The following is a 23,598-nucleotide window of genomic DNA, read 5'->3' as shown; positions in this document are numbered from 1 at the left end:
GCGTCAGAGGATCCTGACTCTACGCGAAGTAGGTGGAACAGAATCCCCGCCCCCCACCCCCGCAAGCACCACAGACCTGCACCAGGTTGTGCCAAGAGAGAAATAACCTTTATTGCATTAAATCACCAAAATCTGGGGGTAGTTTGTTTCACTAGAGTCCACCCTGACCAAAATAATATTATCCTGAATTCTTAAAGTCAAAAAAACAATTATTCCTAAGTGTTATTCCCAAGCAATTCTGTCTAAAGCTGTCTTTCAGGTGACTTGGGCACTGTGGGGGAAGCCGTGCTGTGCCACTCAGATAACCCCGGCTGCTGGGATCAGCCCTCTTCAGAAATGCCTTGGCAGAAGGGCGCTGCCTGGCCCGGGGTCCTGCGCCTTCCGGGGGCGGCCCTCATCCAACGACTGGGCGGGAGGAAGTACAGAGACACAGCCCTCTCACTCCAGCCGCCAAGGAAGGGCCACCCCAACTCCACAGTCCCCATGGGGTGGGCTGAGGCCTTTTCTGAGATGGACTCACAGCCCAAGTTTTCCCTGTATACAATCCTCTCCCTTTGCCCTTCCCTTCCCTTTCCTGTTCCCTGCTCTTTCCTCTCACTTTCTTTTCTTTCCAGGAGTGTCTACTAAGCTCTCCACACACTAATCTTTACCTCAGAGTTTGCTTCCCCTGAATCTCAACCTGAGACAGGAACTATATCCTTGATACATTATGTTGCCCAACTGTGTCTCAGTATATGGCACAAATACCATATTTTCCAATTAAAAAATACATAAAATCACAATGAGACGGAAGCTTTGAAATTGAGACTGCAAAAATTCAGAATGTACTATACTAGTAAAAGACTAATTATTTGCAAGAAAACTAATGAAAGATCACAAACATTTTGAGAGCCCCTCTGAGAAAGGAGCTTTGAAATTGTCCTAAAGAAAATATTACCACCTTGCTTGTAATCAAAGAAATTATTAAATACACAACAAAGGGCCACATAACAAAAATTATTAAGGATCTATTATTCATCTGTGCTGGTACCTGATATTATTATAATTATAGCGGTTACTTCTTGAGTGCTCACCACAACACAGTGCTAAGAGCTTTACTCTTATTATCTCATTGAATAAATGAAAGTAAATAAAATACTCAAATAGCAGAGCCAGGACTCAGTTTGGTGGGGTGGACTCCAAAGCCTCAACGTTTATGCTCCATCATGCTATAATGTCTCTAATGTTTTGCATATTCAAGCTCTAAGAGAGGTTAAGAACGTAACTAGTTCACTAAGTAATTGGGGGGTGGGGGGGGCGCACAAATGGCAGGTGTAGATGCTTCCAAAAATCCATGCTTTCTCCTCTCACCCCTCCACTGTCTCCTCTGATGGCAGGCCCTGCCTTCCAGGTGCACGCAGTGTCCTGAGTGAGCTGAAGAACCATTCTATGCAGGACTTTGCCAGAAGCGATATCCAGTGGGAGCCTATCCTGCAGCAATTGAAAGGTTCTTCTGCCCTCTTGTGGCTCAGGGCGACTGCTACATATCAGAGCTCCATTAAAAAGCTGAAATACCATATAAAGGCACTTGGCAGCCAGGCACAAAACAACTCTGACTGGCTTGAAATGGAGCCAATTCAATAATTTAAAAATTTGATTTTGCCACTCTTCCGTGCCAACTATTGCTTGTAATAAGGAAGCTCAAAACAAGAACAACAGAATACTAGAGCACAGAGAAAAAACAAAAATCCCACTATTTTGCAATCATAAGGAAAACAATAACCAACTATATCCATTTAGAACAATGATAAAAGTTTAAAACATTCTAAGTCCCAAACACAACTCCCGATCCTCGCTTTTTACGCCTGACAGTGTATCTTAGAAATCTCTCCATATCAGCATAAACAGAGCCTCCTCACTCTTCTAGAGCAGAATACTCACTGGATGGGGGAACTATAAGCTATCTAACTTGTCCCCTACCGGTGAATGCTTGAATTGCTTCCAAACCTTTGCTATTAAAAACAACACTGCAAATAACAGACAAAAAATGCTGCAGTGGGTAACCCTGTGCATAGATCATTTTGCAGGTGTGCATGAATCCCTGTAGATGAATTCCTAGAAGTGGAAATGCTGGGTCAAAGGGCACATACACGCCTTCGCGCGACTTCTTTCTTGAAACTTTTTCCTCCTCTGACTTTCCGTCCTAGCTCTCTGGCTGCTCCTTCGCAGGCTTCTCCCCACACTGTCCTCCTCTTGCTCATCCCTTAGTTGTCAGTTCCCCAGGATTTGGTCTTTGGTCCCCTTTCATCCTATATTCTCTCCCAACAATCTCACCCGCTCTTGCCTTCCAGCTATGTTTTCTTCCCAGAAAGAAATCAAGGTTATTGTTTCTGGGTTTCATGCTTCTAGAGTTATTTTATATATATGTATGCAAATCTGTATGTAATATATATGCTTGTATATGTATAAATATGAACATATAGCACACGTCCCCACCCGCTTCTTAGAAGTGGTAGCATTTGTACTCTAAATTGAAGCAGTTTTAAGGGGATGGTGCCAAGTAGCAATGTTCACAGGAGATATAAATAAAACTATGGCCCCAAACATTTTTCAACCAATAGTTGAGTTCTTTGCCAGGCAATTGGAATGAACTCACAGGGGAAGATCAGAATGTATGTGTAGACTTAAGCTGATTACTTATTGCTGGAGTGCTCTCTAGAATGGCTGTACCAGTCTACTTTCCCACTTGCAAAGGATACAGGTTACAGTGTTCTCACATTTCTGCCAATACTTGACATTATCTAGCTTTCTAGGTTTTTTCCCCAAGCTAAGAAGTATAAAGTGATATTTTAATTTGAATATTGCTTACAGTCCACGAGCTTATCTCTTCATATGCTTAGACTCATGGGTTTCTTATTCTGCAAATTGTTCCAATTCTTTGCACATTTTCTGTTAGGGTTGCTGCCTTTTTCTTCTTGATTTGCAGGAGTTCCTTGTATATTCTACATATCAACCTCTGTGAATTTTAAATATTGAAAATTTCTTCTCCTAGTATATTATCTGTACATTAACTTTGTCAGTAATGTCCTTAATAGCACAAAATCCTTAATTTGATTTAAACAAATTCGTCAATTTTTTTGCCTACAATTTTCTTCTATCACTTTCTAATTTTACCATTTTCATTTAAATCTTTAGTCCATCTAAAGTCTAAATTTGTACCTGGAGTTAGGTATAATGAACTCAGTTTTATTCAGTGTCGTCTAATGAGCCTGTATGCCCTTTCTGCTTTCAATTACGGTGCCACTTTTATGCTGTATTAAATTCCTATATATATGAGTTTTGTCTCTGAGCTATTGTTTAAATTGGTCGCTTTTTCTTCCTAGCATTAACACTACTATTTTTAATAGTATGGCTTTAAGAACATCTTAGTATCTGGGAGGGCAAGAAATAAAGCTACCCCATAATTTGGATATATACAGATCTAGATTTCTCTAATGAACTGTAGTTCTTCGAAGGTGGCTGGACTGGATGGAGAGAGAGGGGGGCAACAAGACACCTGGGAGTGGACATAAGCGGGAGCAGGGGCTGGGAGGAAGCGGGGGCAGTGCCTGAGCCCCTGCAGAGCAGACCTGGTTGCAGCCCTCCTAACCCAGGGCACCTGTGAATTCCGGGAAGACTGTGATATAAAGAACTGGGTTCCCAGAGGCCCAGCTGGGGGAATCCCTACAGACAGAGCACTCACTAGAAGTAGGAAGAGCTTTCATCAAGCCAAAGAGGAGAAAGACATTGGTAAGGGTCAGCAGTCTAGAAGAGAGCGCTGTAACAGGAAGTTTAGAACATGAGATCAGCAAGCACAGCAACAGTAGTGGAAAGACAGGAGAGGGAACGGAGAGCTCTCTGCATCCCTCCCACCACCACATACACCCTTAGAACAAGTGGTACCGACAGGTTCTTCTAATGGTCTACACTACAAACTGATCCAAAAATGCAAGTCCTTTCTTTGTGACACATGGAATTCCACAAATGTTTACTTTTATTTACAATTGGGCCTTCTTACCTAGTTATTAGAAACCCACAAAACAAATTACTAAGTTACAAAAATGTGGTATAGGTAAAACCAAACATAGCATTTTTCTGGACTGTACTGTGAACTCTAAACCAGTATTTTGTTAAGCAGTTTGCACACCGTGCAATGGTCAACTGCGCTGCACAGCTGCTCCCACTCATGCCCACACATGGGCAGGATTCCTACAACGCTCTGAAATATACTCCATTATCAGTGCATCAGCAGTGCTGTCTTGGACTGGACATGGTGTACAATCCCTGATATTCTTGCTTTAAATTATAAATTTGAGTTAGCTTAGCCATTAGTGCAGTTTGTATAAACTGTTTAGTTATTAACTCTACAATGAGTACTGACATATTTCCATCAATAAAAGTGCTGACATAATTTTCCAATAACGAGACCTCAAGGCATGTATGAGTTACTGTTCAAATATGAATAATCTTTTAAAGCAGATTTATACATAATCCCCCAAAATTTGCTTGTAGAGAGATACTCCATCCCTATCACCCAGTTCTTTTTCCACTGAAAAGTGAAAATAGATGCAATAGGTGGAACAAGAGGCCTTTTGCCCTAAGTTTGCTATGGTCAAAGAAATTCCTGAGGGCATAACTGAGGAAGAAAAACCAAGGGGAAAAAAACTTAGTGTATTAAGCAGGTGGGGGCATTACAGATACCAAGTATTGTTACTCACAGCACAAACTCTGAAAATAGAAAACCTTTGTTAAAGCCCTGCCTCTGCTAGTGACCAATTCATTTAAAGTTCTGTTTTCCCATCTGTAAAATGGGATAAGAGTAATCCAGAGTTTACTATCCCATCTGTGGGATCTCAAACAAGGCATTAACTTGTCAAGCCTCACTAGTCTTGCTTGTAAAATGTGGAAATACTATCAAACATACCCAATAGGTTAAATAAGACGATGCACGCAAAGCACTTTAGAGCAATGTGAGCTCTAAGGATGTAGTTAAATGTTCAAAATGTTCTCACAGGGTTGCAAGATTATAAGCACCATGAGAGCAGGATAGCACCATATTTCATCTTTCTGTCCTAAAGATCTGACACAGAATATGCCAGCAATATTCTAACTGCCAATAAATGTTGACTGTTGTTGATTTTGAGCTTCCTGCAAATGAAGCCTGGGATTGACCTGTATGTATGTATGTTCACTTGAAGGTCTGCGTGTGTGTGTTTAAGTGAAAAGGATCGTCCTTATATACTTTCCATGTCAGTACATAAAGATCTACTTTAGCCATTCTAATGGCTGCAAAGTATTCGTCAAATGGGCACATCATTATTTACTTACTCAATCCTCTATCATTTATGTTTCCATTTTTTTCTTACAAAAATGATGCAATGTGCACACTTGTACATATATCTTTGCATGCTTGTTCTGTATTTCTTTAGGAAGTAAAACTCCTGGATCAAAAGGTATGCATATTTGAACTTTTCCATTTATTCTTTTTTTTTGGAGAATGAGTCTTGCTCTGTCGCCCAGGTAGAGTGCAGTGGTGTCATCATAGCTCAATGCAAGCTCAAGCAGGCAAGACACCTGGCTAATTTTTCTATTTTTAGTAGAGACGAGGTCTCACTCTTGCTCAGGATGGTCTCAAACTCCTGAGCTCAAGGAATCCTACCACCTTGGCCTCCCAGAGTGCTAGGATTATAGGTGTGAGCCACTGCATCCAGCCCAAACTTTTGAATACATACTGTTATAGTCCCTTCTAGAAACGCACTAATGAGAATAATGGCTTATTTATACATGTACAGGGCATTATCATTCTAAAATCTTTGACAATATAGAAGGTAAAAATAACATAATCTTTACATTACACTTTGCATTTCTTTAAAATCAGTGAGAATAAACATTTTTGTAAGTCATAACAACCATTTATAATTTTCCTTCTGTGAAATTACGTATTCATGCATTTTATCAATTTTTCTATTAGTGTTCAATTTTTCCAAATAATTTATATGAGCTCTTTATATAGTAAGAATATCTTTGTCTAGTATATATACTGAAAATATCTTTTCATCTGTCTTAACTTTGCTTAGAATTTCTTTCAAACAGAAGTTTTAATAAAAGATAATATTTTTCATTCATTTATTTTATGGTTTCTGACCTTGGTGTCATGATAATAAAATCTTTCTCAATCCCAATATCATATTCTTTATTTTCTTCTATATTTTTAGTTTTTTACAATTAAATCTTGAACCTATCTGACATTCATTTTTGTGTAAGGTATGTGTGTTTCATTCACCTGCTGATGGAAATTTAGGTTGTCTCTGATACTTGGCTATTGTTAATAAAGCTGCCATGAACATTTTTCACAAGTCTTTTTTTAGGCACAGGTTTTCATTTCTCTTGGGTAAATATCTATTAGTAGAGTTGCTGAGTCATGCACTAAATTTATGCTTAACTTTGTATGAAATTGCCAAATTGTTTTCCAGGGTGGTTGTGTCATTTTACGATCCATTCGACAACGTAAAAGAGTTGAGCTACTCCACATTTTCTTCAACACTAAGCATTCCTAATCTTTTTAATTTTAGCCATTCTAATGGGTATGAAGTAGCATCTCACTGAGGGTTTAACTTGCATTTCCCTGACATCTAATGATGATGAATATCTTTTGAGGTGTGTCTTAGTCCATTGCTGCTACTATAATAACTGAGTAATTTCTCAAAAACAAATTTATTTTCTCACTGTTCTGGATGCTGGGAAGCAAGGTCAAGGCACTGGCAGACTCAGTGTCTAAGAAGGGCCTGGTCTTCACTTCCAATATAGCACCTTGAACTCTGCATCCACCAGAAGGAAAGAACACCGTGTTCTCACATGGCAGAAGGTGCAAGGGCAGAGGGGACCAAACTCCCTCTGTCAAGCCCTTTTATAATGGCATTAATCCACTTATTAGGGCAGAGCACTCATGACCTAGTCACTTCCCCAAAGGCCCCATCTCTCAACACTGTTGCATTAGGGGTTAAGTTTCTAACACATGCGTTTTTGGAGGGGACAAAAACATTCAAAGATTCTTATAGGCCATTTATATATATTTTTGTGAACTATTCTGTTGAAGTCTTTTGCCAATTGCTTATCTAGATTATCTGCCTTCTTATTAAGTTGTAAGAGATCATTACAGCTTCAGGAGCCAAGTCTTTTGCCCAATATATCTTGTCAATATTCTTCCCAGTCTGTGGCTTGCTGTTTTCATTTTCTTGGTGAAACAATTGAAAGAGCAGAAGGAATCTTGATAAATCCAATTTATCAATATTTCTTTTGTGGTTAATGACTTTTGTGTCCTGTCTAAAAATTTTTGCCTACTCCAATGGCATGATTTTCTCCTTTTCTATAAATTTTATAGTTTTAGCTTTTATGCTTAGATCTATGATCCACTTCAAACTGATTTTTGTATATGGTGTGAGGTAGGAATTATGGTTCCTTATTTTTTTCTACATAGATACCTAGTTATTTCAGCATAATATATTTAAAATACTATCCTTACCTCATTTAGTTACATTGTCACTTTTAACAAAATTCAATTGACTACACATGCATGGGTCTATTTCTAGACTCTACTCTGTTCCACTGACCTTTAGCCAATATTATATTGTCCTGATTACCATAGTAAGACGTGAAATGAGGTCATGTGAGCCCTCCAAGCTCTATAAGTTCTATTTTCCAAAATTATCTTGGCTAGTCTAGATCCTTTGCATTTTCATATAAATTTTAGAATCAGCTGTTGATTCCTATTTAATAAAAAAAGCTGCTGGGATTTTAATTAAGATTGCACTGAATCTATAGCTCAATCTTGAAAAAATGGGGATCTTAACGATATTAAGTCTCCCAATACATGGGCATCATAAATTTCTCCTTATTTGCATTTCCTTCTTACCTCTTATTTAAATATTTAATTCCTCTCAACAGTATTTTTATAGTTTTAAGTATAGAGGTTTCTCATGTTTATTTTTTTCTAACTATTTTATTTTTTGATGCCACTGTGTATATTATTTAATCTTATTTTCTATTTGCATGCTTCTAATATATAGAAATACAATTAAGTTTTATATATTGATCTTGTGTAATATTATTATATATTAAGAAACAGGGCCAGGTGAAATGGCTCGTGCCTGTAATCTCAGCACTTTGGGAGGCTGAGGCTGGAGCATCGCTTGAGACCAGGAGTTTGAGACCAGCCTGGGCAACACAGCAAGATTCTATCTCCACAAAAAAAATTTTTTTTTAAATTAGCTGGGCATGGTGGCATGAGCCTGTAGTCCTAACTACTCAGGAGGCTGAGGTGGAGGAGTGTTTGAGTCCAGGAATTAAGTCTGCAGTAAGGTATGCTCGTGCCACTGCCAGAGCAAGACCCTATCTCTAGAAATATATATTTTTTCCTTCAGTCTCTGCCCCCCAGTTCCTGAGACAGAGCTCCTAAAACCCTCGTTGATAGGGGTGCTAGGAGAATCTTTTGTTCTAATATTGAGTCTTTGACCCCAGTTCCTGACACACAGCTCCTAAACACTTTGGAATTTCCTGGGTGATAGAAGCATCTTTTGTTCTAATGAGGTGACTTCTGGTGGGCTCCTGGACAGTCTCAAGATGGGGTCTGATTGGTTGCCAAGGGAACCAACCACATGTTTAGAGAGCTGAAGGCTGGGTTGATCACCACTGACCAATGATTTAGTCACTCATGCCTACATAATGAACCTTCCATAAAAATTCCTGAGCTGCGGGGTCCAGATTGCTGAACATGTGGAGGTACTTGGAGGGTGGTGCACGCAGAGAGGGCATGGAAGCTCTATGCACATTCCCCAGTACTTCACCCCATGCATCTCTGCATCTGGCTATTCATCTGTATACTCTAAATATCCTTTATGACAAATCAGTGAATGTAATTCTTTCCCTGAGTTCTGTGAGCCATCCTAGCAGATTAATTGAACCTGCAGAGTGGGTACTGGGAACCCCAGTTTATAGCCAGTTGGCCAAAAGTACAGGTGACAACCTACCACTTGTGATTGGAGTCTTAAGTAGGGGCAGACACTCCAGATAAATATGTCAGAATTGAATTAAATTAAAGGATACCCAGCTGGTGTCCACTGAAAAACTTCTTAGTGTGTGGAACCACCACCACCCACATCTGGTGTCAGAAGTATTGAGTGTGTGTGAGAGTAGGAAAGAACTGTCTTTCCTTCAGACCTTATATCCTGCAACCTTGCAAAATAACTGTTAAGAGAATTGTTATGGCTTGTTTCTGTTTTGATAAATTCCTAAGGATTTTTGTACATGGCAATAATGTCACTTGTAAATAGTTTTACGTCTTCCTTATCAGTCTTTATGCCTTTTATTTTCTTTTCTTGCCTTATTGCACTGGTCAGAACTTATGGTAAAATAAATAAAAGTGATGAGAATGGACATCTTTCCGTTTTTCCCCAATCTTAGGAGGAAAACATTAAGTCCTTCCCCATTACATATGATGCTAGTTGTAAAACTTTTCAGATAGCCTTTACCAGACTGAGGAAGATTCTTTCTTTTCTAGTTTGCTGAAAGTTTTTGTATGAGTGGGTTTTGAATTTTGTCAAATGTTTTTTCTGCAATTCTGTTAATGTGATGAGTACATAGACTGATTTTTAAATGGTGAACCAACTTTGCCATTCTGGGTCATGCTGTATTATCTTTATTATATATTGCTACATTTAATTTGCTAACATTTTGTTAAGGATTTCTGTATCTGTTGTTCATGAAGGATATTTGGTCTGTAATCTTGTTTTCTTATATTTGTCATATTTTGGCCAAGATTTTGCTGGCCTCATAAAATGGGTTGGGAAGTAGTCCCGTGTCTATTTTCATTGAGAATTTGTGTGAGACTGGTATTAAATCCTTCACTGAATGTTTACAGAACTTAGTGAAACCATCTAGGCCTGACACTTTCTGATTATGGATTCAAGTTCTTTAACAGATATAGGGCTATTCTGATATTCTATTTCGCCTTGTTTTTGGTAAGCTGTGCTTTCCAAGGAATTTGTTCATTTTGCCTAAATTGTCGATTTTTTAAGCATAAAGTTTATCATAATATACCCTTATTATCCTTTCAACGTATGTAAGATTTATAATAATATCTCCACTTCTCTTCCTAATACTGATAAATTGTGTGTGCTCTGTTATTTCCTTGATTATCCTTTTTTTAAAACAAATTTCTTTATTATGGTTAAATATATATAACATAAAATTTACTATCTTAACCATTTTTAAGTGTACAGTTCTGTGGCATTAAGTACATTCACACTGTTGTACATACATCACCAGCATTCATCTCTAGAACTCTTTTCATATTGCAAAACTGAAACTCTGTACCCATTAAACATTAACTCTTCACTCCCCTCTGTCCCAGCCTCTGGCAACCACCATTCTACTCTGTCTCTATGAATTTGACTACTCTAGGAACCTCATCAGTAGAATCATACAATATTTACCCTTTTGTGATTGGCTTACTCATTGAACACAATGTCTTCAAGGTCCATCTATGTTGTAAAATGTGTCAAAATTTCCTTCTTTGGGGTTAATTAAACGTTTTTAGTGTTTCATTTTATTTCTTCTATTGGTTTCTTAGACACAGTCATGCATCAGTTAACAATGGGAATAATGTTCAGAGAAATGCATTGTTAGGTGATTTTGTTGTTGTGGGAACCATCATAGAGTGTACTCAACACAAACTTAGATGGTATAGCCTCCTATACACCTAGGCTATATGATATAGCCTATTGCTCCTAGGCAATAAATGTGTACGGCATATTACTGTACTGAATACTGGAGGCAACTGTAACACAATGGTAAGTATTTATGTATCTTAAAATATCTAAACATAGAAGAGCTACAGTAAAAATACTGTATTATAATTTTATGGGACCACTGTCATGCTGTTGGCCAAAACATTGGTATGTGGTGCATGACTGTATATCTCTTTTTTTAATGTTATTTAAGTAGTTGTTCTAGGGCTAACAATACTCATCCTTAACTTATCAGAGTCTATTTACAGTGAGTATAATACCTCTTCAAATCTGATATTTCATACTTACTACTTTACCATTCTCTCGTCTCACTTTATACACAACATTCCTACTTCCCACTTACTTCTTTTTATACAAATGTAATAACTTTACAACAGTAAAATTCCATTCACTCACCCCCCATCCCTGTGTGCATGTTGTCATATCTTTTACTTTTACATATGTTCAAAACCTCACTTTACAGGGTTATTATTTTTGCTTTAAACAGTTATCTTTTAAGCAAGTTATAAGAAGAAAGGAAAGAGAATCTTTCATATTTGCCCACTATTTACCATTTCCAATGATCTTGATTTTTCCTATATGGCCCAGTTTCCATCTGGGATCACTTCCCTTTGGCCTAAAGGATATCCTTGAACATTTTTTGTAATGCAGTCCTGCTAGCAACAAATTTTCCTAACTTTTCTTTATTTGAAAATGTCCTTATTTCATCCTCAGTTTTGAAGGATATTTTCATTAGATAAAGAATTCTGGGATGACAGGTTTTTGGTTTTTTTTAATTTGAACACCTTAACGATCTTTCATTGTCTTCTGATCTCTATTGTTTATAGTGAGAAGTCAGTGATAATTCTTACCTTTGTATGTAATATCTCCTTTTCTCCATCTGCTTTCAAGATTTTATCTTTATTTTTATTTTTTTAAACAAGAAATTTATTTAAACAACAAGATGTTTGACTTGAAGGGAAAACCAGGATTCATTTTTTTAAAAGTAATTTATACCCCCGTAAAGACAGATTGCCCTACGTGTAACAGCTATGTACAAAAGTTATAAAACTGTCCTTGGTTCTAAGATGATAAATGAAAAACATTAAAATTCTCCAATTGAACAAGGTATGCAAGGATTTTTATGGGTTTTTGGTTGTTAAAACAGTGAGACCAAAATAACTTACTGCAATATAAAGATAAGCACACCACTAATGGAGAAAGGGGATATTTTCACAGAACCAGTATTTTTCCTCATCCCATCTCCATTTCACGTCAGTCAAAATATACCATTGGCCATTTAGTTAAAAAAAGGGAAAATAACTCACGCCTGTAATCCTAGCACTCTGGGAGGCCGAGGCGGGTGGATCGCTCGAGGTCAGGAGTTCGAGACCAGCCTGAGCAAGAGCGAGACCCCGTCTCTACTAAAAATAGAAAGAAATTATATGGACAACTAAAAATATATACAGAAAAAATTAGCCGGACATGGTGGTGCATGCCTGTAGTCCCAGCTACTCGGGAGGCTGAGGCAGTAGGATCGCTTGAGCCCAGGAGTTTGAGGTTGCTGTGAGCTAGGCTAATGCCGCGGCACTCACTCTAGCCCGGGCAACAGAGCGAGACTCTGTCTCAAAAAAAAAAAAAAAAAAGGGAAAATAAGCAATATGCTTGTGCACATATACCAGTTACTTTATAGACAATGAAGAAATGGGGAAGGGGAAAATGAAAGAATAGAGAAAACTATATGTAGTAGTCAGGATGTGGTGGAACCAAACTGCAGTTGTCTACTCGAGAATGTATTGTTGGTCTGCAAGAACAGTTATGGAGTAAAGTAGCAGTTCCTCTTTTAGCAGACACCTCCTGTCTGCTACTGGAACACATCAACTGTATCTTTAGCCTTACTTCCCACTGCACAGGTACTTCCCACTGCGCAGGTGTGTCTGTTTCACTGACTGGCTGCCCATCAAATTGCAATCTTATCTGCCCCCTTGACAAACCCTGTCATTCACAATGGGCTTTCATTAGTTTACTAAGTGTTGTTGCCTCTTAATCTTAAACCGCATGACAGAACCATTCTTCCCCCGACCTCGACCTTCAGATTAAAATGATCGTTGTTCTCAGTCTTGACTCCTTCCTTGGGCTGTCTGTAGGCCACAGCACTTGCCAGTCTCCTCAGCTGCCACTTCACAACAGAAAGGTACCAGCTCCACACTGAATGAGCACACAGGTAGCACCAGGAGCAGCCTCGCTTTGCTTTTAGGTTTCACAAGTTTAACTATGATGTATGCAGGTCTTTTCCCCAATATTTATCTTTCTTAGGGTTTGATGAGCTTCTTAGATCTGTAAGTCAATGTTTTTTGAATCAAATTTAGGAATTTTCCAGCCATTATTTCTTTAATTATTTTTCTGTTCACTTCTCATATACGTTAGACTATTTGATAGTGTCACAGGTCCCTGAGGCTCTGTTCATTTCTCTTTAATATTTTTTCTTTCTGTGGTTCTGACTGGATAATTGTTCTTGCACTCTCTTCAAGTTCACTGACTTCTTCTGTTGTATCTAATCTGCTGTGAAGTGAAATTTACCTAAAGTTACCATAGGTCTAGATTCTATTTCTCTGTTGAAACTACTTATTGTTCGTTGTATTTTCCTTTAAATGTATTCACAATAGCTACTAAGTATTGTGCCCTGTCTGACACAGTTGCATCATTTACTTTGTCCAGTTTTATACCTTTTTATCGAGGGAAGGCTGGTTCTGACGCCAGTCACTGCATTATCATTGGAAGCAGAGTACCTCGCTAAGCCAAAGGCCAGGAATGCTGGTCTCTATTTCATTTTTAAGATGGAAAACTAAGAGTTAATATAATGTCCTATGTATATTAAGCTCAGTGCAACTTGTCTTTCTAATAGCAGATCCAATTACAACTTATATGCCAGATGGTATTCTCCATAGAAATCATATCAATAATGCATATTTTATATGTTCTCTTGGTTATGATACTTTGTAAATATGGGAAAAAACACAAAGGGAGTTGCTATAATTGATAAATGCAGTAGCATTTATAATTATCATTTCTACAACACAGGAAATTAATCCTATGAAAGATTTGCTTTATTAATTAGAAATAAAATTTTAAATTAATAAATTAAAATAAGCAAAGCTGCCATCAAATGGTCCATCAGAATGAGGTCTGTTGAAGAGCAACAACTATCCAACTCTTATCCAAGGCACTGACCTGAATAAAGCATCAGAGCAAAGAGACATAAGTATTTTATCCCCATTCTGGAGATGAAGAAACTGAAGCACACCCAACTCTAACTCCAAAGACTATGCTGATTTGTTTATTAATTAAAAAAATATATATATATACAGACACATATATGTGTGCATATATTATATTTATTTTTATCATACTCTACATATAATTTTATAGCACTTTGAAAAACAGGTTATAACTACACTAATCTCATTCTTAAAGCCTTTCAGGTTAAGCATTTGACTCAGGCCTTGGCAATTTAACCAACCCTAGGTCACAGGAATCTCTAAGCTGGCCAAAACAAAGCAGTTGTGCCCTCTACAATATGCCTTGGAATTAACGAGAACATAAATTTGCCAACTGGGAGGGATTCTATGCTCCAACACAGCATTTCACACAGATCTCTCTTTGAGAACTCAACACACTCTAATAGTTGTTTCGTTTCTTTCTCATGTCACAGGCTGAGAGCATGAAGGCCTATGTTCATCTTATATCTGGTTTACGCAGAACAGAATAGGAACCATAATAGGAACATACTGCGTATTGAATAAATAACTTTTTCTTTTCTTTTTTTTTTAGAGATGGGGGTCTCACTATGTTGTCCAGGCTGGTCTCAAATTCCTGGGCTCAAGTGATCCTCCTGTTTCAGTCTCCCGAGTAGCTGGTACTACAGGCCTGAGCCACCATGTGTGGCTTGAACGAATAATTTAATAATAAAAAACTCTAGTCTCCACTCCCCCACTATGAAGAAATCCAATAGATAATTTTTGTAAGTTATTAATACCATAAAATTTAAGGAAAAATAATGCTAAAGACATTTATTTTTCAAGCTTGAGAATGTCCTCAAGCTCCTCAATACAAAGGTATACAAACTTGATTAGAGAGCCTCTCTGAAGCCTTATTTTCTACATCTATAAAACAGGGATAATAATAACCAATAAAAACTATGAGGTTCAAATGAGATTATGAATATAAAGATCCTGTTAAAATACAGATATACAGTAGACATGCAATAAATTACTATTTTTCATTTCATCATCATTTCATCATATTATTAAACCATTAGCCTAAATTTCACAACACAACAGTCATCTGGGTTGGGAAGCTCCTTCAACTTGACTTTGTTAATCAGTAAAGGACCCTCTCTGACTTGATAAGCCATCAGGGTTGGTCCTATCACTCTTTTCTCTGATATTACAGCTCAGAAAATAATATGCTATAATAGGGTCTAAACAATCTATCTAAAGTCAAGCGTTTAAGAGGCTTGAGAGTAAGAATAATGCAAAAGCTATGAATACTGGTTAGTCAGCTACAATTGATGCAAAAGACAGCACGTAACTAATAATAAACTAATGAAGCCTACAGCCCAAGTGACTAGCACCTTGTTACCTCCAAACCTAACAAAACTCTCTGTCTTCTTTTGAAGGACTTTCTCTCTTTCCTTTCCTCTTCTTTTCCTCTGTTTTCTTTCTCCACCCCGACTCCTGACACTGTACTGCTGCTTCTCTGAGCCCCTTTTCCTCTCTTTTCACCAAGTAGAATATAGAATTAAATCTTATCTTCAGCATTTATTATACTTTTCAATAAAAAAATGGAACACAGGTTTTAAAGACAGAAAAGCAGAATTCACTTCCAGCTCCAACAATTAGCTGTATAGCCTTGGTAAATTAAATAAACTAAGTGCTTCGGTTTGCTCAACAGGAAAATAGGGATAATGTCATCCTCACAGAATTGTACTAAGAATTAAATTAAATGAACTAAAACTTGTAAATTGTCTAATACCTAACACACAATGGATCTTCCATAACGTTAATTCCCTTGCCTTCTTCTCTGGGAAACTACTCTGATCCTGCTTCTGTCTTCCGCAGGCCAGTAGCTCTCAACAGAAAAGAACGCCCCGTTCCTTGCACACATTTCCATCTGCATTACTGAGACAGATAGATCCACCATTATGAATACAGAAAATGTCTCTAACTACAGAATTCTGCACCGCACTGATATAAACACTCCTTATCCTGGGTAGTCTCCTTGATTTTAAAAATAAATCAGCACAGAAAAATTTGAAAAAACTGCTGAAACACAAAGTAATTAGTGATAATTTTAAGCTAAGCATTTAAGAAGCACTTAAATGTTCCATATAAAACAATAAATTAAAGATGTAGCACTATATTTTTAAGAAACTGGCTTGAAACTGCCTCAGTAGTTTGGGCCATGTCAGAATTAAATGACCTACTCCATTGTAATAGTTCCCATGTCAGGGTCTCAGCACAACACCAGGCCAATTGCCAGTTGCCTCTTCCAACTCATCCCAATTCATTTTAACTTCATACCTAGAGACTGACTCTACTCTCAAGTGAGTTCTACACTGGTATCCAGTAGATGTTTGTAATGATAAAAGTACTTTAGAAAAGACACATCACTGGGAATCAGAACAGGCATCCTGTTCTGATTTTATATTATTTCCTGCACCAAGCTCAGATAACCATCAGACAAAAGAAAACTACTTATGGTCACCATGTGACACTTCAAGCGATAGCCAAGAAAAGAATGTGCAAAGGCTGGTGCTGACCAATGCAAGCCCTTCAACTAACTGCAAGCCTGTAACTAAAACACAGGCAACATCGGGTGAATCGAAACCAAGTCAGAGCGGTTCAAGCTATGTGGAAAACATCACGCAACACATGAGACCAAATGCACACATGGAAGAAAGGGATCAGGAGTGACTGAGTAGGGAAAAGAAGCCATTATTCTACTCAGGCGCAAGTTGTCTGGTGACTCCATCAGTGCGGGGCAAGCCTCGAGGCGGAGGGACATCCAACCTGCTTGGGCACCCTGCGGACAACTTGGGATCAGGACGCTTCTCCCTGGCACGGTCCGGGACTGATCTCCAGGGACCTTGGGACTGGCCCACAGGCCAGATCTCACAGGCCAGATCAATATCAGCAAGGGCTAAAGAGATTAAGTAGACAAAATTTCTTCAGGGAAAACAAAACAAAGATAATGTTAAATTGAAAATTCAAGGAAAAGGTAAAGATGAATGTTTTAAGAGCAGAAGAAAATCAACTTTAATACCAAACCCTAAGGCAAATAAATGGCAAAAGAAAGTGGCAGTATACTACAGTAATTAAAAAGAACAAAAAGCACTCAAGAACTAGAAGTATGGGTACAGTTTGTGTTTTTATTGAAGAATAGCACATTCTCACTGGGTTCATTAAAAGAACTGAGCTCATTAAACCTGGGTGAGGAACACAGCCATCTGCAAACCTAGGAGAGAGGTTCAGAAGAAACTAACCCTGCTGGCACCTTGGACTTCTAGCCGCAGAACTAGGAGCAGAACACGAAGGAGCAGGATATTGGCAGAGATCAGCCCGGAGAGGCTTGGAGTCTAGCGAGAAGGGTCAGTGGAGCGGCTTGTTTCTCCCTCGCCCACATCTCTGGCAGGCAGCGGGCTCCCGAGCTGCTGCAGAGCCCTTCCACCCTCACGAGGCCAAAAGCTGCTGCCACCAGTGAACTGAGAGGTTCGTGAGGATGAAGTACCAGGCAGCCAGTGCCCTGGGGGTCACTTCCCATCACCGCAGATCCCAGCGGAGACGGCAGGTACCATATTGCTTCTCTACCCACTGTGCACCTTTGTCCTCCCCAGGGGGCCTCAGCCCCTCAGTTTTCACCTCACTCATTCCCACACAAATATTTCCCAACTCCAGCCCAGACTATGAAAGCCACAGGGTGCCAGTGAGTCCCAGGGGATCTGTGTGACCCCAGAGTCTGGACATTCTGGGTGGGCTGCCTTCTGGAGAGAAGGACAGAGATGACCAGAGTGCTAGCTTTCTTCCACTCAGACTCTTTTCCTCCCCTTCCCCTGCTCCACTGGTGGCTGCTGAGAGACGATTGAGCCAGGGCTCACAGGAACTGCTTCTCCTCTCTGTTGGTGCATCCACCACACTGGGGCTCCCACAGAGAGTGGGGCCCAAACCTTTCCAGACTCTTTTTCTCCCCTTCCCCTCCTCGAGAGACAACAGAGCCCCCATGCTGAGGCTTCCACAGAGAATGGGGGTCAGACCTTTCCTCTAGGGGTCCTGCAGCAGACCAGGGGTGCTCACACTGTGAGCTCTCTGCCTGCTGGACCTCCCTGGTGCTGCTTGCCTGGTGACTCCATCAGTGCCGGGCAAGCCTTGAGGCGGAGGGACATTGAACTTGTTTGGGCACCCTGTGGGCAACTTGGGACCAGGACGCTTCTCCCTGGCACGATCAGGGATTGATCTTCAGGGACCTTGGGACAGGCCCACAGGCCAGATTCCATACCCCCAGATCTTAATCGCATTGCTTAGGGGCAAGGAGGGGAGATTTATGATTGGGCGAGGCTACTATAACCTCTCCCTGGTGGCTTTGTCTAGAAGCTGGGAGCAGACTTTTGACCCCTGCTGAAACAGCTACCTTGCCAACTTTGGTGGAGCCTGAGGGCAAGCTCACCCAACCCAACCCTGCCCAGCCGCACCGCCCAACCCGCCTCTGCTGTGGCAGAGAATAAGGACTCATCTGAAGTTCCAGGACACCCCCCCCCCCTCCAGGGCAATCAAGGGCTTCTCCTTAGGGACTAGAGCCAGTCACAGGACCCAAAAACAACACTGCAGCTTGTTCCTTCCGGCAAGCACCACCTGCTGACAGGAAGGTCAATCTGCACATCCTTTACAGCATTTACTGTCTCAATCATACAGGGTATAGTTGAGTCTCACCCACAAGCATCACCCACTGTCTCAGAGATTAAACTGGGCATGCCAATATCTAATCAAAAGAAAATCCAAAAATAAGAAGCAAACACTGCTCCAGATCAGAAGGAATCAGCGAAAGATCTCTGGATACTTGAAAAATCAGAGTGAAAGGACACCTTCAAAACAAAACAATAACTCCATACTAATGGAAACCAACCAAAATGAGAATATTAAAATGACTGATAAAGAATTTCAAATACGGACTGTAAGGAATCCCAATGAAATACAAGAGAAAATAGAAACCCAAGACAAAGACAAAGAAACAACAAACACAATGCAGGAAATAATGAAAAATTCACTAAAAAAATCAAATTATTAAAAAAAATCAAGCAGAGCTTCTGGAAATGAAAAATTCATTCAAAGAAATACAAAACAGTGGAAAGCCTTAAGAATAGGTTAGATCAGGCAGGAGAAAGAATCTTAGAGCTTAGGGCCGGGCGCGGTGGCTCACGCCTGTAATCCTAGCACTCTGGGAGGCCGAGGTGGGCGGATCGTTTGAGCTCAGGAGTTCGAGACCAGCCTGAGCAAGAGCGAGACCCCATCTCTACTAAAAATAGAAAGAAATTATATGGACAGCTAAAAATATATATAGAAAAAATTAGCCGGGCATGGTGGTGCATGCCTGTAGTCCCAACTACTCGGGAGGCTGAGACAGGAGGATCCCTTGAGCTCAGGAGTTTGAGGTTGCTGTGAGCTAGGCTGACGCCATGGCACTCACTCTAGCCTGGGCAACAAAGTGAGACTCTGTCTCAAAAAAAAAAAAAAAAAAAGAATCTTAGAGCTTGAAGACAACATCTGACAATTCAACAAGTCAGTTGCAGAGATAGAGCAGAGAAATAAGAGAAAAGAGCAAAGCCTACAAGAAGTATGGGATTATGTGAAGAGGCCTAACATAAGAATCATAGGCATCCCTGAGTGTGAAGAAGAAAATACACAAGGGCTGGAAAACCTACTTGAGGGAAAAATTGAGGAAAATTTCCCAGGTCTTGCTAGAAATCTGAACATCCAGGTACCAGAAGCACAGCAGACCTCCTGGGAAATTGCTCACCAACAGGCAATCACCGCGACATGTAGCCATCAGACCAGCCAAAGTTAACACAAAAGAGGAATATATTTAACCAAGGAAGTAAAAGACCTCTGCAGGGAGAACTATGAAACACTGAGGAAGGAAGTCACAGAGGATATAAACAAATGGAAAACCATACCATGCTCATGGATTGGCAGAATCAACATTGTTAAAATGTCTATACTACCCAAAGTGATTTACAGGTTCAGTGCAACCCCCATTAAAATACCAATGTCATTTTTCGCAGAGCTAGAAAAAATAATTCTACGCTTCATATGGAACCAGAAAAGAGCCCAAATATACAAGGTAACCTTAAGCAAAAAAGAGCAAATCAGGAGGCCTCACTTTATCAGAGTTCAAGCTATAGTAACTAAAACCTCTGGTACTGGCACAAGAACAGAGACATAGACCAATGGATCAGAACAGAGAACTCAGATATAAAACCATCCTCATATTGCCATCTGATCTTTGACAAAGCAGACAAAAACATACAATAGGGAAAAGAATCCCTATTCCATAAATGGTGCTGGGAAAATTGGTAGCCACATGTAGAAGACTGAAACAGGATCTGTACCTCTCACCCCTCACAAAAATTAATTCATGATGGATAACAGACTTAAATCTAAGGCATGAAACTATAAGAATTCCAGAAGAAAATTTTGGAAAAACTCCTATAGACATAGGCCTAGGGAAAGAATTTATGAAGAAGACCCCAAAAGCAATCACAGCAACAACAAAAATAAACAAATGGGACCTGATCAAATTAAAAAGATTCTTCTGCATAGCCAAGGAAACAATCAATAGAGTGAATAGACAACCTACAGAATGGAGGAAAATAATTGCATGCTATATATCCAACAAAGGTCTGATAACCAGAATCTACAAAGAACTCAAGCAAATCAAAAAAAAAAAAAAATCAAACAACCCCATTAAAAATTGGGCAAAAGACATGAACAGAAACTTTTCAAAAGAAGATAGACTAATGGCAAATATATATATATATATATATATATGTAAATATATGAAAAAATGCTCACCGTCTCTAATCATCAGGGAAATGCAAATCAAAACCACAATGAGATATCATCTAACTCCAGTAAGAATGGCTTTTCTCCAAAAATCCCAAAACAACAAATGCTGGCATGGATGCAGAGAGATAGGAATACTTATATACTGTTGGTGGGACTGCAAACTAGTACAACCTCTATGGAAAGTAGTATGGAGATACTTCAAAGAACTAAAAGTAGACCTACCATTTGATCCAGCAATCCCACTACTGGGTATTTACCCAAAGGAAAAAAGGACATTTTATAAAAAAGACACCTGCAACTGAATGTTTATAGCAGCACAATTCACACTGGCAAAGATGTGGAAACAACCCAAGTGCCCATCAATACACAAGAGGATTAATAAAATGTGGTATATGTATACCATGGAGTACTACTCAGCCATAAAAAAATGGTGAACTAATACCTCTTGTATTAACCTGGATGGAACTGGAGACCATCCTCCTAAGTGACATGTCACAAGAATGGAAAAACAAACACCACACATGTATTCACCATTAAATTGGACAACACTTACATGCACATATAGAAATAAAACTTATCAGAAATCAAGTAGGTGAGAGGGGAGGAGAAGATGAGTAAATTCACACCTAACAGGTACAATGCACACTAAGTGGGTGATGGGCACATTTATAACTTTGACTCAAACTGTACAAAAGCAATTTATGTAACCAAAACATTTGTATGGTAATACTCTGAAATTAAAAAAAAAAAACAAAACCTGATTTTTGCCATGGCATGCAGGTTTTTAAAAACATCAAGGTGCTTAGCCTACACCAACTAAAATGGTAAGCAATTTCTAAGCCTAGTCCCAGAAACATTCAGTTTATACTCATTGCCCAACTCTGAAGAATATGAGAGCACTGTAGCCACATGAAAAACCAATAATTGACCTGCAACAGGCTTTTCCTGGGGTGGGCTACAGTGACTATACTTACTGGAATCCTCCCACTGAAGTAAGTGTAGCTTCCATGCGGAATAATACAAAAATCCCAGTACCAGAAAGAGGCAGAGGCCTAGCAGCAGATTGCGCACAAATACCAAGAGTCCCATCTTCGCATGATTTACAATTTCCTACATGACCTAAAAACAAAACAGAACAAAACAAAACAATTTAGTTCTTAAAAGATACAGTACTCATCTTATTGATATACTCTACCTTAAAATAAAGTATCTATAGAGAGAATTCCCAAATGAAGAACAACCTAGAGTTACCACTTTCATGACATGGCGTCTTCCAACCTGCTCAATGGAGTGGCATCACCATCATCCAGCACCTAAGCCAAAAATCAGCAGTCATCCTTGCTTCCCCACCCCAGTCCCCGACATCTAGTCAATGACCAAGTTCTCGCAATTCTAATCTCCAAATAAGTCTTAAATCATATCCCCCTTCCCACACTCACTACCCTAGTCCATGCCATAACTGTATTCCACAAACAAGTTTCCCTGCCTTCAAATCTGCATTCTCCAAATCCATTTTCCCCACAGCACAAGAAGTCTTTTAATAACACAAAATCTGATAATGTTATTTCCCTGCTTAAATCCCTTTTTATTAGTTTTTTACTGCTGCTGTAGCAGAGTACCACAAACTTAGCAGTTTAAAACAACAACACAGATTTATCTCAGAGTTCTGAAGGTCAAAATCTGGGTATAGTGTGGCTCAGGTGGGTCCTTTGCTTAGAGTCTCACAAGGCCAAAACCAAGGAGAGTTGGCAGGGCCGTGTTCCTTTCTGGAGGCCCTAGAGAAGAACCCACTTCCAAGCTCATTCAGGCTGTTGGCTGAATTCAGTTCCTGCAGCTGTAGGCCCCTGTTCCTTGCTGGTTATCAGACAGGGGCCAGCCTTTGCTCCGTAGTCCTTTCAATGCTTTCCATGTGGTCCCCTTCAGCCTCTCTCACTCTTTGAATCCTTCCAACTTCTCCTTCTAGTGCATCTTGCTTCTGCTTCCAGCCAAAGAAACTTCTTTGCTTTTCAGGGCTCATGTGATTATATTGCGCCCACTTGAATAATCCAGGATAATCACCCCATTTTCATGTCCATATCCTTAATTACATCTGCAAAGTCCCTTGTGCCATGTCAGGTAATATATTTGTATGTTCCAGGGTTTAGGGTGTGGACATCTTTAGGGACCCATTCTGCCTAACATGCCTTTCATTACATTTTCAATTACTTTGAATAAAGTAATTTCCCCTTAAAGCCTAGCAGCTTCTGACTGAGCCTCTATTGACTTCTCCATCTCTTGCTTCTCCCAACCTCATTTGTGCCCTATGATCACATCATTTTTCTTTCTATTCATTGAACACTGCCTTGATGTCTCTCCTCAAGGCCTATCTGGAATACATTCTCCACCCACCCTGCTATTGCATCTGCTGCACATCCTTTGATACTCACCTTAAATATAAAATGTAACATCAGTCGAGAAGACTTCCCTGGATCAGCCACCACCACCCCCCCACCCCCCGCCAACCCTAATCAGGTACCCTAGGCACAAAATAACACAAGAGAAAGAAATTATGTCTAGATATTAATAATGAAGTGACTAAGTTATAATTTGCAGATTACATAATTGTCCACCTAGAAGAGCCAAGAGAATCAACTGAAAAATCATTAGAACTAATAGGAAGTTCAATAAAGCAGGTGATT

The 23,598-nt window shown here is 39.4% G+C and overlaps 1 protein-coding gene across 18 annotated transcripts in view; it reads right to left on the bottom strand.

Moving 5' to 3' along the window:
- Nucleotides 1-23,598, bottom strand: part of ST3GAL3 (ST3 beta-galactoside alpha-2,3-sialyltransferase 3) — a 181,786-nt gene that overhangs the window by 138,421 nt on the left and 19,767 nt on the right. For 14 of the 18 annotated variants that reach the window (XR_011234560.1, XR_011234561.1, XM_069479817.1 and 11 more), the window contains exon 2: nucleotides 21,895-22,039. Coding sequence is in view for 16 of the 18 variants with exons in the window: in XM_069479817.1 (XP_069335918.1) it covers nucleotides 21,895-22,009 (115 nt within the window). In the remaining 2 variants the exon portion in view is untranslated. Of the gene's footprint in view, nucleotides 1-21,849; nucleotides 22,040-23,598 lie in introns of all 18 variants that reach the window. The other 4 variants (XM_069479816.1, XM_069479831.1, XM_069479829.1 and 1 more) reach the window with 1 other exon arrangement.

The sequence above is a fragment of the Eulemur rufifrons genome, chromosome 8 (genome assembly GCF_041146395.1).
Source record: "Eulemur rufifrons isolate Redbay chromosome 8, OSU_ERuf_1, whole genome shotgun sequence".
Lineage (NCBI taxonomy): Eukaryota > Metazoa > Chordata > Mammalia > Primates > Lemuridae > Eulemur > Eulemur rufifrons.
This window is presented reverse-complemented; position numbering and strand designations above follow the sequence as displayed.